Source organism: Ursus maritimus, unplaced genomic scaffold (genome assembly GCF_017311325.1).
Source record: "Ursus maritimus isolate PB19 unplaced genomic scaffold, ASM1731132v1 scaffold_1, whole genome shotgun sequence".
NCBI lineage: Eukaryota > Metazoa > Chordata > Mammalia > Carnivora > Ursidae > Ursus > Ursus maritimus.
The window spans coordinates 49,317,171-49,336,575 of NW_024423343.1; the positions used below are offsets into that span (position 1 = coordinate 49,317,171).

Here is a 19,405-nt window from a genome sequence, read left to right on the forward strand (position 1 = left end):
AGAATACCCCACCCAACAAAGTTATCATTCAGAATTGAAGGACAGCGAGCTGCCCAGGCAAACAAAAGTTAAAGGAGTTCATCACCACTAAAGCAGCCTTAAAAGAAATGTAAGCAGAAGAGAAATGGCCATTAAAGTTAGAAGTTATGAAACAACAAAAAAAATCACTGGTAATGGCAAACATTGGTAAACATGTAGGAAAGGTAGTGGATCAATCACTTATAAGGGTAGTATGAAGTTTAAAGAGAAAAGCAGTAAAATCTGTATCTACCATAATTAGCTATGGGATATGCAAAATAAAAAGATGTAAAATAAGATGTCAAAAAAGTCAGCAGGGAGAATAAAATGTCATGCTTTTAAAATGCATTCAAACCTAAGTGACACTCAACTGAAAATACTACATACATAGATTGTTATAGGTGAACCTAATTGTAACCAAAAATCTATGACAGATGCACAAAAAACAAAGAAATCAGATATAACACTAAAGAAAGTCATCAAATCACAAGAGAAGAAAGGAACAGAGAAGAACACAAAACCACCAGAAAATAATGAAGAAAATGGCAATACATACCTATCATCAGTAAGTACCTTAAACGTAAATGAACCAAATGTTCCAAACAAAAGACACTGGGTGGCTGAATGGATAACAAAAGCAAACAAAACGAAACCCCCTCTATAGGCTACCTATAAAAACCTCACTTAAGATGTAAGGGCATACACAGACTGAAAGCAAAGGGATGATAGAAGATATTCCATGCAAATGGAAATATAAAGAAAACTAGACTAGCAATACGTATAACAGACAAAACAGACTTTACAACAAAGACTGTAATAAGAGACAAAGATGGACATTACATAATGATAAAGGGATCAATTCAACAAGAGGAAATAATTATAAGTATCTATAAATATCAACATAGGAGCACCTAATATGTAGAGCAAGTATTAACTGACATAACGGGAGAAAGTGACAGTAATACAATAATAACGGGACATTAACACTTCACATACATCAATGGATGATAGATCATTCAGACAAAAAAATCAAGAAGAAAACAGTAACCTTCAACAACACATTAGACCAGTTTGACCTAATATATATAGAACATTCCTTTCGAAAACAGAATACACATTCCTTTCAGGGGCACATGGGACACTCTCCAAGATCAAGTTAGGCCACATGAAAATACCTTATGGCAAAAATCAAACACAAAGTTCCAAATCTATGGAACCCACCTAAAGCAGTTTTAAGAGGCAAGTTTAGGGGTGCCTGGGTGGCTCAGTGGGTTAAGTGTCTGCCTTCAGCTCAGATTATCACAGGGTTCCTGGATTACGCCCAGCATCTGGCTCCCTGCTCAGCGGGGAGTCTGCTTCTCCCTCTGCCTCCCCCTCCCCCCCATGTTCTCTCTCTCACTCCCTCAGTCTCTCAAATAAATACATAAATACAATCTTTTAAAAAATCAGAGGCAAGTTTATAGAGATACAGGCCCACCTCAGGAAACATGAAAAATCTCAATCTAATCTTACATCTTGAACTAGAAAAAGAAGAAATAAAGTCCCAAGTTAATAGAAGGAAAAGATCAGTGTGCTTCTCCCTCTGCCTCTTCCCCACCCCCCTCGTGTTCTCTCTTACTCCCTCACTCTCTTAAATAAATAAATAAATAATAAATAAATAAATAAATAAATAAAATCTTCAAAAAAAATCAGAGGCAAGTTTATAGAGATACAGGCCTACCTCAGGAAACAAGAAAAATCTCAATCTAACCCTACATCTTAAAGGAACTAGAAAAAGAAGAAATAAACTCCCAATAGAAGGAAAAAATAAAAATCAGAGCAGAAATAAAGGACTCTCAAAACTAATAGAACGAATCAACTCAGTGAAATAACAGGATACAAAATTAATATACAGAAATCTGCATTTTTTTGTTTTTTTTTTTTTTTGAGGGCAGGGAGGGGCAGAGGGAGAATCTTAAGCAGGTTCCACATCCAGCATGGAGCACAAAGTGGGGCTCAATCTCACAACCCTGAGATCATGATCTGAGCTGAAATCAAGAGTCCGATGCTTAACTGACTGAGCCACCCAAGCACCCCAAGAGCTGGACACTTAACTGACTGAACCGCCCAGGTTCCTCAATATGTGCTATTTCTATACTCTAATATCAAACTATCAGAGAAATTATGAAAACAATCCCATTTATAATTGTATCAAGAAGGACAAAATACCTAGGAATAAATGTAACCAAGAAGATAAAAGACCTGTACTCTGAAAACTATAAGATGTTGAAGAAACTGAAGAGGACACAAATAAATGGAAAGATATACAGTGTTCATAGATTGGAAGGATTAATGTTATTAAAATGTCTATACGATCTCTAAAAATCTACATATTCAATGCAATCCCTATCAAAACATCAATGGCATTTTTTACAGAATTAGAACACATTATCTTAAGATTTGTATGGAACCACAAAAGACCAAGAAGAATCAAAGCAATCATGAAAAAAGAGAACAAAGCCAGAGGTATTGTGCTCCCTGATTTCAAGATACACCATAAAGCTATAATAATCTAAACACTATGGTATTGGCACAAAAACACACACAGATCAATGGAACAGAATAGAGAGCCAGAATAAACCCACACTTATACGGTCAATCTGTGACAAAGGAGATAAGAACATACAATGGGGAAAAAGACAGTCTCTTCAATAAAGGGTACTGGGAAAATGAGAGCTATGTGCAAAAGAATAAAACTGGACCACCTTCTTATACCATATACAAAAATCAATTTAAAACATATAACGGACCTAAATACAAGACCTGAAACCACGACTCCTAAAAGAAAACACAGGCAGAAAAATCTTAGACATCCGTCTTACCAATATCTATAAAAAACAAAATGGGGGCGCCTGGGTGGCACAGCGGTTAAGCGCCTGCCTTCGGCTCAGGGCGTGATCCCGGCGTTATGGGATCGAGCCCCACATCAGGCTCCTCCGCTATGAGCCTGCTTCTTCCTCTCCCACTCCCCCTGCTTGTGTTCCCTCTCTCGCTGGCTATCTCTGTTAGATAAATTAAATAAAATCTTTAAAAAAAAAAAAAAAATGAATGAAGAAGCAAAACAAAATAAAACAACAAACTCAGATATACAGAGAACTGGTGATTGCCTGAGGAGAGGGAGGTGGGACAAAGGGTGAAACAGTTAAGGGGATTAAGAGGTACAAACTTCCAGTTACAAATAAACCAGTTACAAATAAACAAGTCACAAGAGTGTAAAGTATAGCACAGGGAATGCAGTCAATAATAACATAACTTTATATGGTAACAGATGGTAAGCAAACATCATGGTGATCATTCTGTAATGTACATATAAAAGGGAATTATTATATAGTACACCTGAAACTGATACTGTATTCCAATCATACTTCAACGAAAAAAATTTTTTAAATACTTAAAGAAATCAGGAAAGTCAAAGAAAAATGACATGAGACTGTCAATTTTACCAAAGGACGATAACAGAGTAAATGAAGGAGGTGATGAACTGGAAATAAGGCAGCAAACACAGGGCGGGGGGGAAATCGGAATTATTTCAGAGACAAAAGAACAGAACCCCATTATTCAAGTGTGGTCATTTTTAGTACTTTTAGGAGATAGTACAGTTTAGTGCTGGTATAATCCTAGGCTTTGGAGTCAGACATATTTGGATACGAAATCTACCTTGACTAGTTACTAGTTGTTGATCATAGGTAAATAATTATCCTGAGCCGCTGTTTTCTCCCTTGGTAGGCTGTTGTGAAGATAAAAACAGAAAGGGAGAAGTATGTGAAGCCTTTAGAAAAACATCTGACTTGTAGAAAGTACTAAATAAACAGGAGTTACCCTTAGGTTCATCTTGCCAAGACTTTGCTCACATAGTTCCTTCGGCTTAGCCTCACTTCTTGATTTTCTCTATTTGCTTTGAGAAACTGAGCATTCAAATGTAATCTCAATTCAAATATCATCTCTGGATCTATACTACACATAGGTCTCTCTAATTTATTCATACTGGCCATTACAATGTTTTTCATATTGTCTTATCTCCTTCTGTCAACCCCACCAGATGATACTTTAAATTTTTTTTTTAAAGATTTTACTTATTTATTCATGAGAGATAGAGAGGCAGAGAGAGGCAGAGGCAGAAGCAGGCTCCCCACTGAGCAGGGAGCCTGATGCAGGACTTGATCCCAGGACCCCGGGATCATGACCTGAGCTGAAGGCAGACGCTTAACCAAATAAGCCACCCAGGCACCCTGATATTTTAAATTTCTTAAGAGAACTTTGCATTTCTAAGCACATAACATCAGTCGATATCTGTTATTCACTTAGCTGTGTTATAGCTAGTAGTCTGTGTGCTTCTTTTGCTACATTTGACCCTTTTCAGGACAGGGACTACAAGGTATCCCAAATCCTCATAATTGCAACTGTACTTACATGAAGGCAGAGCTAAAATCCCACACAAGCTGAAATGTAAAAATGTAATTATAAATTCAAGTGAGATAAAAGTAGCCACAGAAATATTTAATAGTCTAGTGGAGGAAAAATCTGGAAAGTGTCCCTGGCTGAGATGCTAGTCTGGCACACTGGAAATGGAAACCATAGGTGTTGCTTACTTCTGTTAATAAGACCCCTAAATTTTTATTAACCTGATATGTCACCAGCATTCTTGCTGAAACACTAATCAAAATAGTGAGCAGAAAAAAGTTAATTATTTTAAAAAGAAGAGAATAAAATAACTAAATAAAATTCAAAAAATCTTTCTCCAAAAGGAACCCAAAAGTGAAGTTATTTACAGTAAGTATATCATATAAAACAAGGTAAAAATAACCATGAAAGACCCCAAACAGCTAAAGTGATCTTGAAAAAGAAGAACAAATCTAGATATCATGCTCCCTGATTTCAAGATATAGGACAAAGCTATAGTAAATACGACAAAATTGTATGGCACAAAAACACACACTTAGGTCAATGGGACACAACAGAGACCCCAGATATAAACCCATGCTTACACAGTCAATTAACCTTTGACAAAGGAGGCAAGATTATACAATGAGGAAAAGAGAGTCTCCTCAGTAAACGGTGCTAGGAAAATGGTAAGCTACGTGCAAAAGAATGAAATTCAACCACTTTCTTACACCATACACAAAAATAAACTCAAAAGGGATCAAAGACCTAAATGTGAAACCTGAAACCAAAGAAGTCCTATAAGAAAACATAGGTAGTAACTTCTGACATTGGCCTTAGCAACAATTTTTCCAGACCTGTCTCCTCAGGTAAGGGAAACAAAAGCAAAAATAAACTATCAGGACTACACCAAAATAAAAAATTTTTGCACATTGAAGGAAACAATCAAAAAAAGAAAAGGCGCACACTGAAGGAAACAATCAAAAAAAGAAAAGGCAACCTACTGAATGGGAGAAGAGATTTTCAAATGATACTTTTTTTTTTTTTTTTTAAACTTTATATATAGGGATAGAGAGAGTGTGTGTGAGCCGGGGGTGAGGGGCAGAGGGAGAGAATCTTCAAGCAGACTCCCCGCTGAGCATGGAGCCCAATGAGGGACTCAATCTCACAACCCATGAGATCATGACCTAAGCCAAAACCTAGAGTCAGACGTCCAACAAACTGAGCCACCTAGGTGTCCCGAGAAGGAGAGAGAATCTTGAACAGGCTCCACGCTCACCCAGGGCTCGATCTCATGACCCCTGAGGTCATGATTTGAGTCAAAATTAAGAGTTGGACACTTAAATAACTAAGCCATCCAGCCGCCCCTTGAATGATACATCTAATGTCATCAGGGAAAAGCAAATCAAAACCACATGAGCTATTATTACCTTATACTTGTCAGAACACCTAACAACAAAAAGACAAATAGCCAGAGTTGGCAAGGATGTAGAGAAAAAGAACTCTCACTCATGTACTGTTGATGGGAATATAAATTGGTGCAGCGACTGTGGAAAACAGTAGAGCGGTTCCTCAAAAAATTAAAAATGCCATACAATCCAGTAATCCACAACTGAATATTTACCCAAAGAAAACTACAAAACTAATTTGAGACGATATATGCACCCCTATGTTTACTGCAGCATTATTTACAGTAGCCAAGATACGGAAACAACACAAGTATCCCCTGATAGATGGATAAAGAAGATGTGTGTATATACACAGACATACACATACACGCAAATGGAGTATTATTACTCAGCCATGAAAAAGAATAAGATCTTGCCATTTGTGACAATATGGATGGATCTAGAGTGTATGATGCTAAGTGAAATAAGTCTGAGAAGACAAACATCATATGATTTCACTTATGTGTGGAATCTGAAAAACAAAACAAAATAGAAGCAGACTCATAAATACAGAGAACTGGTGGTTACTGGAGGGGAGAGTGATGGTGGGATGGGCAAAATGGATGAAATGGCACGGGAGTTACAGGCTTCCAGCTATGGAATGAATAAGTCATGGAGCTGAAAGGTACAGCATAGGAATATAGTCCATGGTACTGTTAATAGCATCATATGATGACAGATGGTCACTACACCTGTGGTGAGCACAGCATAATGTACAGAGTTGTGGAATCACTGTTGTACACCTGAAACTAATATAACACTGTGTCAACTACAATTAAAGAATTAAAAAAAAAACAGGGTAAAAAATACAATTACAAAATTACTATTTGAAAATAAATATAAATTTTACCATTTTTTTTCCTTCTTACCATGATGAATTTCATATTCTTTGGTTCCTCGTCCTTTAAATACTGCTAGACATGGCTGAAACACATACAGATTACTACAGATGTCTGGTGCAGAGGAACAGTCAAACTTGCCAACCTAAAGTAGAAAATTTAATTTGATGAAAACAAAATCATATGCATTCATTTTTAAATATTCATAAAGGAATGACATTGCTCTAACAATAGTTTCTAAACAGAAATTAACTGGCCATGAAAATAAAAGATAGAAATAATTAATTTATGTTTAACACTGAAACTCACTTTAGTTAAGAAAAAAGAAAAGCCTTCTAGAGAGTTCAAAAACCTGAGAAAAAATTTTCCAGAAAACAGGAAATTGTTTAAGAAATCCACTCTTTTGGGCACCTGGGTGGCTCAGTCAGTTAAGTGTCTGCCTTTGGCTCAGGTCATGATCCCAAGGTCTTAGGATTGAGCCCTGCATGGGGCTCCCTGTTCTGGGGTGGGGTGGGGGGGATGGGCTGCTTCTCCCTATCCCTCTCCATCTGCCTGCTGCTCCCCCTGCTGTGCTCTCTCTCAAATAAATAAAATCTAAAAAAAAAAAAAAAAGTTTAAGAAATCCACTCTTCTAAAAATATAGAGGATATTTATATAAGCTTGAATGGGGGAGAGAGAAAACTTTTTCAGACCCTAGAAGCAGAAATAATAAAGCAAAGGCTGACAATTTCAAACACTGTAAAGGAAAATAGCATAAAGAATACTAAGAGGGAAATGATAAACCAAGAAAAAACATCTGAGGATTTCAAAGGATCCATGTCTTTTTATCCAAGAAATAAAAGATGAACATCCTATCGGAAGAAAGAAAATGGGCCAGAGACAGAAAATAGAGAAGAATTATGATTTGTTAATAATCACAAAAAAATTTTCAACCCCACTAGGAAGCAAATAAATGAAAATGAATATTATTAACATATCACTTTTGGTCTATCAGAATGGTGATTAAACAAATAATACCAAGGTTGGCACAGGTGTGGAGAAATGGTTACTGACACGTTGTAAGAATATAAAATGATATAAACATTCTGGAGGACACTAGTAAAGAGGACAATTTAAGAAAAAACACAATCTTGTTTAAAATTCTTCATACTATATTTTTATAGTATGTATTTTTGATATAAAAAAATAATGGAAACAATGTTGGTAAAAGAGGATTTGTTAAACAATTATGGTGTAACCATATAGTGAAATACTACCTAGACTTTAGGGAGGATGATACCTCTAGCATGATAAACATCTACATCATATATGTTTAATAATGTATTTAATATATTTATATATATGTATATATTTATCATCTCTAAAGACCAGGTAGTACTTCATATACAGATATATAATATACATATACACACACATATACATATTCACATATATATATACACATACATATACACACAAGCATATAGGAAAATATATTGTCAAAGGGAAAATTCTACAAAAGAGAATACAGCAGTTCCCTTCTTATCAGTGATTTCACTTTCCACAGTTTTGGTTCCCACTGGTCAAACTGTAGTCCAGAAGTATATGATTCTCTTTCTCAGGCATTGTCAGGTCAGTAGTAGCTTAACACCACATCACAATGCCTACATCATTCACCTTACTTCATCTCATCATGTAGGCATTTTACCAGCTCATATCAATTCACAAGTGTGAGTACAGTACAGTATAGTAAGAGACCATACTCCTATAACTTTCATTATAGTATATTATTACAATTATCCATTTTATTATTATTGTTAAGCTTTTACTGTGTCTAATTTATGAATTAAACTCTATTATGGATATGTATGTATAGGAAAAAAACAAGTATATATAGGGTTTGGTACTGTGGTTTCAGGCATCCACTGGGGGCCTTAGAACATATCCTCTGCGGAAAAGAGGGACTACTGTATAGTGGATCCATTTTTGAGGTTTTTCTTTGTTTTTGTTTTTAAAGATTTATTTATTTTAGGGGGAGAGAGAGATAGAAAGAGAAAGACAGAGCAAGAGCGGGGGGGGGGGGGGGCAGAGGGAGAGGGCAAGAGCAACTCAAACAGACTCCACACTAAGTGCAGAGCTGGACGTGGGGCTCGATCTCATGACCCTGAGATCAAGACCTGAGCCGAAAGCAAGAGTCGGACACTTAACCGACTCTGTCACCCAGGCGCCCCATAGTGAATCCATTTTTATTAAAAAAGTGTGTAAAGTTACAGGTATGTCTATTACAATGCCCATTACAATATGCATGTATACACACACATATACCTATGCCCACATACTAAAACATATGCAGAAAAAGTTTCAAAAGTTACACAGTAAATTTATAGTAGGGTTAGTAACAGGGGAGTAAATATTACATATTTTAATTCATTTTTGTGCTTACTTATATATCCTAATTTTCAAACTATGAGTACAAATTACTTACATAGACAAATAAGAATTTTATTTTATTTATTTATTTTTTAAGATTTTATTTATTTATTTGACAGAGATAGAGACAGCCAGTGAGAGAGGGAACACAAGCAGGGGGAGTGGGAGAGGAAGAAGCAGGCCCCTAGCGGAGGAGCCTGATGTGGGGCTCGATCCCATAACGCCAGGATCACGCGCTGAGCTGAAGGCAGACGCTTAACTGCCGTGCCACCCAGGCGCCCCAACAAATAAGAATTTTAAAAAGGGAAAGATATTCTTCTATGGTATGCATTCCAGAAAACTGTCTGATACAGATATATTACATGCCAGCTACTAAAGACAAATGAAAGTTAACTGTTTTCAGATATCACTGTAGATTTTTAATAGAAAAACAAAATCACAACAGAAGAACAAAAGCACTTAAGGGTTTCTTAACCTAGAATATCAAATAAGCATTTTTATGTTACTTAAAATGTAATTTTATGTATTGAATTAATAAGAAGGCACACTAGCAGAAGGCAGGGCAGAATGCATTTTTCTTACTTGTATATGTTCATTTTTAAGTAGAGTTTTTAGTTTCTTCAACTCAGGATCATTTGAATTTTCATGTTTTCCAAAACTAAAAAATATGAGCCACCGATGATGAGCCAACCGATCCTTAGAAGTGATAAAAAGGAAAAAAAAAGTGATAAAATAATGTTAGAATCAAGAGATTCTAAGTGTTCTATTCTTTATTTCCTTGATTTAAAGTTAATTTTAGCCACCATACCCATTACTTCAAAGTACTGTCTAAAATTCAGACCCATTCATAAACATAAAATTCCAAATCAGATCCAAAGCTGCTTTGTGATCAAAATTTCGGCTTTTCTGACACTCCCGCTGAGGCCCCCATTCAGGACTGGTTATTTTGTCTTGAACTCCAGACCTACCCTAAAGTTGCAACTCCAGCAATTAAAGTTTAACCTAGAATAGCTATATACATACGTATATAAAAATATATAAAATCCTTTGAAACTTCTTTCCCTTTAGTGATGAATAAAACAAATGGTGATTTTAAAATGTTAAGACTGGAAACATTACCAACATTTACCACTTTTTATTATTATTAACAGAAATATTACCTCTAGTGTGTTTGCCGAAAGCAGTTCAAAATCTGGGAGATTATGCATTATTTCCAAATATATTTCTTTAGCATCCAATGAATTAAGGAACTAAAAGAAGAGAATCATATTGTAATCTTTTTAATCAACATCGATTTATTTTAGCATCTTTTTCCATAGAACTCTTAAGAAAAAAAAAATCACAAAAGTTAAAAACAGTTTTTGAGCTATTTATTCTAAATGTGTTTTTTTTAAAAGTATATTTGGCAATTAATAAAAAATTGTGTAACTGGGCTGTTTCTTAAAAATACTGATGTAAAATTAAAATTCCATTATCTGGAATTTTCTTTAAATTGTGGTGTGTATTCTATAATAATCCCCACAATAACCTTGAGTAACCTCTGAATTATTGGGAAAAAACTGTATTATGTTCAGATTAATTTTAATGTTCATTCATGTTTTACAGACTTTTTAAAGAATCGTTAATTAAAACACTAGACTATTTGATGATCCAAGACACTGCAATAACCCAACCAATAACAAACAGGAATTAAGAACTTACAACTGGAAAATTGGAATACTCTTTATTATAGAGGTTTTTAGAAATAAAGTCCAAATATCTAAACACCTAGGGGTTTGGCAGAGTTAAATATCCTGATTAAGACCTTATCTTAAAGATTTAAAACACAAACAAGTGAAAAAGGCACACCTCCTTTCTAACAAATTTCCTTTATATCTGTCCATATTTTATCCTTAGCATATTTTTCTCATACTCTCCCTGCTCATGTAATTCTCAAAGAAGCAGCTGTTAACGACAAAGAATGAGGTAATGGTCACATCAGTAAAATGTATTTGGGGGTGACAAAACAGAGTTTAATTATGAACACCTATGTCTGATCACTCAAATATTACTTGCAAGCCTGAAACTCCATTAAAAACTTACAGGAACTTCCATGGTATTCAGAGCTTAACTGTACTCAACACAAGAATAATCATATAGACAGAACAATGCGTGTAACATAAAAATAGAACACTGTTTTTCCTAAGTTTCTATTCTTAAAACTTGTTTTTTTTCTTAAATCTTTAGCATACTGTTAAAGAACTATATGAAATATTTTGTTACCAAAGGGGTTAAAAGGCCCAAATACTACATGCCATAGTACTACAGGTCATTGACATCAGCCACATTTATTAGAAAGATTTCACTAAAAATACTACTGATTAATCCACTAGAACCTCATTATAAACCCATTTGTCATAGAGTAAAACTCGGTAATTACACTTACAAAGGATACTGTCTAGCCTCTGAATTTCTTCCTCCCTCCCTCTTCAAGTTATTCATTATACACAGAACATGTCCCCTATAAAATGTACATGTAAATCACTGTTAAAAGGTGTAATGTGAACGTTTTCTCAATTATAGAACGTACTAAATCAGTTGAGACAATAACTCTCTGCCTCAAAATAACCTAATTATAGCATCCAGAGTTTTCTTTATATGTAATGCAAAGTTATATACCTTTTTTAGGGATTATTTCCCAATATGTGTTTGGGGAGACAGAGTTTTAACAACTTAATATAACTCCACTATATTATAGTCACTGCCCAATAAATCAGTTTATTACACATTGAGATTTTTTTCATTATCAATGGAATGCAAACAAAAATACTGGGTACTTTTAAATGGCAGATAACCACAAAATTACCTTTGATAGTATATTGGGTTTTAGAATAACATTAGGATATGAATGCTGTAAAATGTTGTTGTAAATAATACATCCCCAAACAATGAGGCCATACTGTAATGACTCCCTATACTGTGTGGACATTTATTAAATAAGTGAATTTTATCTATTTTTCTTCCCAATTACCCAGTACAATTTTGTCCACAGTAAGAGCTTGGTAAATAAATGTTTGCTGAATATACTGACCAGCAAAGAGGAAAGAGATGGATCTTCTCAAATGGATGTCTAGTATTACAACTGGAATTTATCCAGGAAAGAGAGTGTTTAAGGAAGACATAAACTACATATGGCATACAAATAAATGAACTCACATTCCAACAAAACAAACCATTAAGCAGAAAACACCACCACTGGAATAAACAAGGCAAGGTTTGCCAACAGCGAAAATGGAACTGACTTTGAGAGAGATAACCAAAATGTTTATATTAGACCATACCTTTTCTGACCCAATTCAGTCTGAGGCAGACCAACAGATGTTTTACTTTTCTAAAAACTTGAATGTTTTTAGGAGTGACAAAAACCATTCAATTCATCAATCCCTGTTATTACACTTCCAGTATCATTCACTTACGTCTCCTAAGATTGCATTTAAATTTGCAGGTTTATATCAAAAAGCAGAAAGATCTCACTAAAATATGAGACTGTAGTACTGAAGGCAAGAACCTATTAAGTGAATAGGCATGCTCATGAGCTGTGGCACAATATAAACAGAAATCTTCTATGGGGCAATCTGGCAAAACAAACTGAAATTAAAACTGCCATGGCTATTTCATCTAAACAGGTAACTAAAAAAGTACAAACTTGTTCATTACAACATTACTTATGATCATGACAAAGTAGGTAATTTAAATATCAAGAGAGGACTGATTAAGTATGGCACATTTAGTCAATGGATTGTTACTCAGGGATTGCTGACTTATCTATTTATGTGTATGTTTACCTCTAGCACATAACACATAATATACACAGGCACTATATATAGTGTCCACTTATGTGTCAGATAATCTTCTAGGGACTTGAGATATAACAGCAAAAAAAATTCAAACTTAAAAATGTATTGTGGGAGAAAAATAAAAATACAAAGATAATATATTAGTGTATATTATAAGATGATAAATGCTCTACTAGCAGTGAAAGCGGATTTTAGAAAGATTTTAATGACAGGGCCACCGATTCTCCTGATATAAGTTATAGAATATGAGAAAAAGAAGAGTCAAGAATGACTCTAAGGTATTTGACGTGAATGATAAACAATGGATTTTTTATCAACTGAGAGAAAACTGTGGGCGGAGCAGATTTATGGGAGAATATCAGCAGTTTAGTTATAGATATATAAGTTTGAAAAATCAGTTAATATCCCAGGGGAGATGCTGAATAGGCAGAATATATATGTCTGGAGTGGAGGTGAGAGGTCTGGGCTACTGATAGAAGCGGAGAGTTGTCAGCATGAAGTCATAATTACACGCATGTGTAAGCAGAGATCTAGAAGAGTATTTATCAAGATTTGATGGTACTTATCTGTGGGAGATTTGGTTTTAGAAGAATTCTGCATTTTTTTTTTAAAGATTTTATTTATTTATTTGAGAGAGAGAGACAGCCAGAGAGAGAGGGAACACAAGCAGAGGGAGAGGAGAGGAAGAAGCAGGCTCCCCGTGGAGCAGGGAGCCCAATGCGGGGCTCAATCCCACGACCCTGGGATCATGACCTGAGCCGAAGGCAGACGCTTAACGACTGAGCCACCCAGGCCCCCCTGCATCTATCTTTATACATTTCTTTTTTTTTTTTTTTTAAAGATTTTATTTATTCGACAGAGATAGAGACAGCCAGCGAGAGAGGGAACACAAGCAGGGGGAGTGGGAGAGGAAGAAGCAGGCTCATAGCGGAAGAGCCTGATGTGGGGCTCGATCCCATAACGCCGGGATCACGCCCTGAGCCGAAGGCAGACGCTTAACCGCTGTGCCACTCAGGCGCCCCTATACATTTCTATACCCATATATGAATTTCTTTAATGAATTTGTGTTATCTTCATCAACATCAAGAAAGAATTAAAATACAGAAATAAAAACTAATGAAAGTTTGTCTTTTATTATTTTCTTTTGAGGTTCCCTAGGGACCTATCCAATATCCCATTATTTATCTTAACTCTTGATAACTAGCTTGAACCTCAGTCTTCTCATTCATAAAATTAGGGAGGTGAATCATACAGTAGGTCTCCAAACTGAGTTTATATCAGAATCTAAACAGGGTGGTTTAAAAAAAAAAACAAATACTGAGTCCCAGCCAAACATACTAATGATCTATATTTTAACATTAGAAAATATACATACAAATGGAAACCAATGAAAATTCATATAACCTAAGAATGTTTTCCATACTTCTGGGTTGTAAAGTGTAATGGTTTTCTACCACTGTAATATAATCCTTATAGCAGACCTTACCATTAAACAGAATCCCCAAAATTAAATACTTGTTCTAAATAATTAAATGTTTATTATAGATGAATTCATTTCCTTGTTCACTGTTTACAAAATGATATATTATGTTTGAATGTGTGTGTTCACATATATATGAAGAAATTAGTAACTCATACCAAAACACTGCTTTTCTCTTTGTCACTTAAAGTGGCTCCAGGAGGAAAATAGGCAGTAGTACTTGTTGTAATATCCAAACTTTTACAAAGGTTGTCCTGGGTGGCACAGTCCATCCATCCTACATTAACGAGACCATCCTACAGTGAAAAGAAACAAAAAACAGGTCACGTGTTAAGTAAAAGAGAAAGTTAAAGGAATTTAGCTTTATTTAGAAAACCCCAACTTTTCTATTGTAAATTTAAAACTTCCTAGAAAAAGTTTACTCAAAGAATATATGATGCAGATAAAATTGGTCTAACATATAAAAATTCTACCTAACATACACAGAAAAGATATTTTTGAGCACAGATAGGTCTTTCACAATTTTCATAAATGATAAACTCCCAGGCAGCAAAGGGAGCTCCAATGGTGTTAAAGTATCAACAACATACAGATTATACCCCCAACCATAATATGATGAGAGCTAAATATACGACGAAATAACAACAAAACAAAAACAGCAAGAAATAAAGTTTGGAGGTGACACAAACACTAATATATACCTCTTTGATTAAAGAAGAATTCATAGTTAAATTACAGGATATTCAGAAGTGAACGACAATGAAAGCACCACATGTCAAAATTCTAATTAGTTAGGAAGAAAAGTTTTATAGCTATGAATATATTTATCAAAAAAACAAAATTTACAAATGAGTTAAGTGTTTAAGGAACTACAAAGAAATATTTAGAATCAATTCTTAAATGTCTTTCTTTCTTAACATGGCCATGGAGTTTTACAAAATAATTGATGCTTACCAACATGCCACTGAGCCTGAGTCGTGTCTGTGAAGTCAAACAGTCTAGAGATGAAAAAAAATGATGACATAATTTTAGCTTTATTAAGTCTGAACTTTCTTCTGCCTTTCCCCCCAAACTACCATGTTGATTCTAAGGTAACTGACTGGACTGCACTGGTACACAGTGACACATACACTAGGTAGATACTGAGGCGAAAGTCTCATTCCACACATGCAAACACACACGCACACATGCATGCACACATTTTCCCATTCTCTCCCTAGTTTTCCAGGATTTCTAGCTAAAGGGAATCTCTTTAGGATCTTCCTCTCAAATCTCTGCTCCTATCAACAATCCCCTTGATCCAAGAGATCTCATGATTTTGGAGAAATAAAATGTAATGGCTCTATTTGATAAAATTATATATAAAGAATCTTAAATTTAAAATACGACACAATCTTTTACTTAATTTTAATTCCAGTAGTTAATATACAGTGTTAGTTTCAGGTGTACAATATAGGGATTCTACAATTCTATACATTACAGTGTTCATCATGGCAAATGTACTCTTTAAAAATCTCTAATACTTCTTTCATCCATCCCCCCACCCACTTCCCCTCTGGTAACCATTAGTTTGTTCTCTATACTTAAGAATCTATTTCTTGGTTTGTCTCTTTTTTCCTGTTCCTTAAATTCGTGTGAAATCATATGGTATTTGTCTTTCTCTGACTTATTTCACTTAGGATTATAGTCTCTAGAGCTATCCATATCGTTGCCAATGGCAAGATTTCATTATATACATATATGCCACTTCTTTATCCATTCATCTACTGATGGACATTAGGGCTGCTTCCACAATTGGATATTATAAATAATGCTGCAATAACTACAGGGGGATATCTATCTTTTTGAGCTAGTGTTTTCATATTCTTTGGGTAATGACCCAGTAGAAGAATTACTGGATCATAGGGTAGTTCTATTTCCAACTTTTTGAGGAACCTCCATATTGCCACAGTAGCTGCACCAGTTTGCATTCCCACTAACAGTGCACAAGGGTTCCTTTTTCTCTGCATCCTCACCCACACTTGTTGTTTCTTGTGTTTTTGATTTTAGTCATTCTGATAGGTGTAAGGTGTGAGATGCTCAACATAACTCATCATTTTTTCACATGTGCTGGCCATCTGTGTATCTTCTTGGTGAAATGTCTATTCATGTCTCCTCCCCATTTGCAAACTGGATTATTTGTTTTTTGGGTGTGTTGAGTTGTATAAGTTCTTTATATGTTTCCCATTCCATACATTGTCTTTTAGTTTTGTTTCCTTTGCTGTGCAGATGATTTTTATTTTGATGTAGTCCCAACAGTTTACTTTTGCTTTTGTTTTCCTTGCCTCAAGAAACATGTCTAGAAAAATGTTGCTGTGGCTGATGTCAGAGAAATTACTGCCTGTGCTCTCTTCTAAGATTTTTATGGTTTTAGGTCTCAATTTAGGTCCTTACTTCATTTTATTTTTGTGTATGGATGTAAGAAAGTGGTCCAGTTTCTCCAACACTATTTGTTGAAGGGACTTTTTCCCACTGCATATTCTTCCTCCTTTGTTGAAGATTAATTGACCATATAAGCATGGCTTTATTTTTGGGCTCTCTATCCTGTTCTATTGATCTATGTGTCTATTTTTGTGCCAGTACCATACTGTTTTGATTACTACCGCTTTGTCATGTATCTTGCATTCTGGGATTGTGATACCTCCAGTTTTGTTCTTTTTTCAATATTGCTTTGGCTATTTGGGGTTTTTGTGGTTCTGTACAAATATTAGGATTATTTTTTCTATTTCTGTAAAAAATGCTGCCGGTATTTGGATAGGGATTGTAGTAAATCTATAGATGGATTTGGATAGCATGCAGATTTTAACAATATTTGTTCTTCTAATCTATGAGCATGGAATAATATCTTTCCATTTGTACTGTTTTCAGTTTCTTTCATCACGTTTTATGGTTTTCAGAGTACAGGTCTTCCACTTCTTTGGTTAAGTTTATTCTTAAGTATTTCACTATTCTTGGTGCAATTCTAAATGGGATTATTTTCTTAATTTCTCTTTCTGCTGCTTCATTATTAGGGTATAGAAATGGAACAAGTTTCTGTATATTGATTTTGTATCCTACAATTTTACTGAATTCATTTATCAGTGCTAGTAGTTTTCGGTAGAGTTTTTAGAGTTTTCTATATTGAGTATTATGTCATTTGCAAATAGTCAAAGTTTTACTCCTTTCTTACTGATCTAGATGCCTTTTATTTCTTTTTCTTGTCTGACTGCTGTGGCTAGGACTTTTAGTACTAGGACTTTCAGTACTACATTGAATAAAAGTGGTGAGAGTGGACATTCTTGTCTTGGCCCTGATCTTAGGAGAAAAGCACTTGGTTTGTCACCACTGAGTATGATGTTAGCTGTAGGTTAGTATATGGCTTTTATTATGTTGATGTATGTTTCTTCTAAGCCTACTGTTCATGAATGGATACTGTACTTCCTCAAATGCTTTTTTTGCATCTACTGAGGTGATTGTATGGTTTTTATCTTCTCTTTTGCTGATATAAAGTATCACATTGACTGATTTGCTAATGTTGAACCACCCTTGCATCCCAGAATTAAATCCCACTTGATCATGTTGAATGATCTGTTTAATGTATTGTTGAAGATTTTTGCATCTATGCCTCTATGTGCATCAGAAATATTGGCCTATAGTTTTTTTTTTTTTTTTTTTTGTAGCGTCTTCTGGTTTTGGTATCAGGATAATGCTGGCCTCATAGAATGAATATGGAAGCTTTCCTTCCTAAAATACAATACAATCTTAAAATAACTTCTTCACTATTTTCATGAAAATATTAAATAGGAATGCTAGGATACAATGAGACAGATTTAGAAGCAAGGTAACTGTAGCACTACAGAGCCTATAAAGATATGTAAAATCAATCTACCTGGGGTGAAAAGTAAAAGAATGTCAGAAAGCTTAAAAAGTTTTCTTAATGTGTGGCATGAACAGAAATCTGTGCATTAGGCCAAAATGAAACAAAATCCCTCAATGATAGACTAATTTAAGGGTTATTTTTGTTTGAAGGCAATACCTTCTTAAGATGGGCCTTACAGGATAGGATGAGTGGTTGATTTTAGCTGCAAAGCAATTTGTTCTCAATACAGTAGTGAAGCTGATCAGTAAAGTCTGCGTTAAAGACCCATGCTGGGATTAAACATATGAAAATATGTTAATGAACTGGGGTATTCTATAATAAGGGGGCTGATTTTTTACCAATCTCATTGTTTGAATAGAGTTTAATAGTTTGTGGTTTGGTACACAGAGTATTGAATTTTCAAGTTAATTTACTAGTAGAAAGGTTCCTGGAGGGGAAAATTGTCGTCTTCAAATATCTTGTAAGGCAACATGTATACATTTTTGATATGTTATGTATGAGAAAAAGTCATACCAAAAAATTATTATTTTGGGAGGGCTACATCTGTCAACAAGTAATTATTTTTGCAAACTGCCAAATACATCTATGGCTATCTGAAGGTACAATTTATAATGAGAATAAACTGAAAAACTTGTCCACCAAACATAAAATCATAAATGAAATTTTAACAAATTAGTAATTTTATAACTTATGTGTAAATTAATACAAAAGGTAAGTTTCATTAAATAAAAAATTATAATTAGATATAAACTGTAGCTAGAAGTACTGAATAATCAATTATAGTAGCATACTTAAGACTGACGGCGAGTCAAAAGGTATAAACTTCTTGTTATAATTTAACAAGTTCTGGGAATGTGATGTACAGCATGGTGATAATAACAAATAATGCCATATTATACACTTGAAAACTGCTAAAAGAGTAGATTTTAAATGTTCTTACCATGAAAAAGAAATGGTATTTATGTGACAGGATGGACGTGTTAGCTAATGCTATGGTTATCATTTTGCAATATGTAAGTGTATCAACAGGCTGTATACCCTGAAGTTACATAATGTTA

At 34.7% G+C, this 19,405-nt stretch overlaps 1 protein-coding gene across 2 annotated transcripts in view; it reads right to left on the reverse strand.

Moving 5' to 3' along the window:
• The window catches only part of DNAJC10 (DnaJ heat shock protein family (Hsp40) member C10), a 63,291-nt gene that overhangs the window by 13,462 nt on the left and 30,424 nt on the right, over positions 1–19,405 (reverse strand). For both annotated transcript variants that reach the window (XM_008687229.2, XM_008687227.2), the window contains exons 9-13: positions 15,404–15,447; positions 14,608–14,745; positions 10,294–10,383; positions 9,716–9,829; positions 6,755–6,869 (exon numbers count right to left, since the gene is read on the reverse strand). In XM_008687229.2, coding sequence (XP_008685451.1) covers positions 6,755–6,869; positions 9,716–9,829; positions 10,294–10,383; positions 14,608–14,745; positions 15,404–15,447 — 501 coding nt within the window. The remainder of the gene's footprint in view (positions 1–6,754; positions 6,870–9,715; positions 9,830–10,293; positions 10,384–14,607; positions 14,746–15,403; positions 15,448–19,405) is intronic.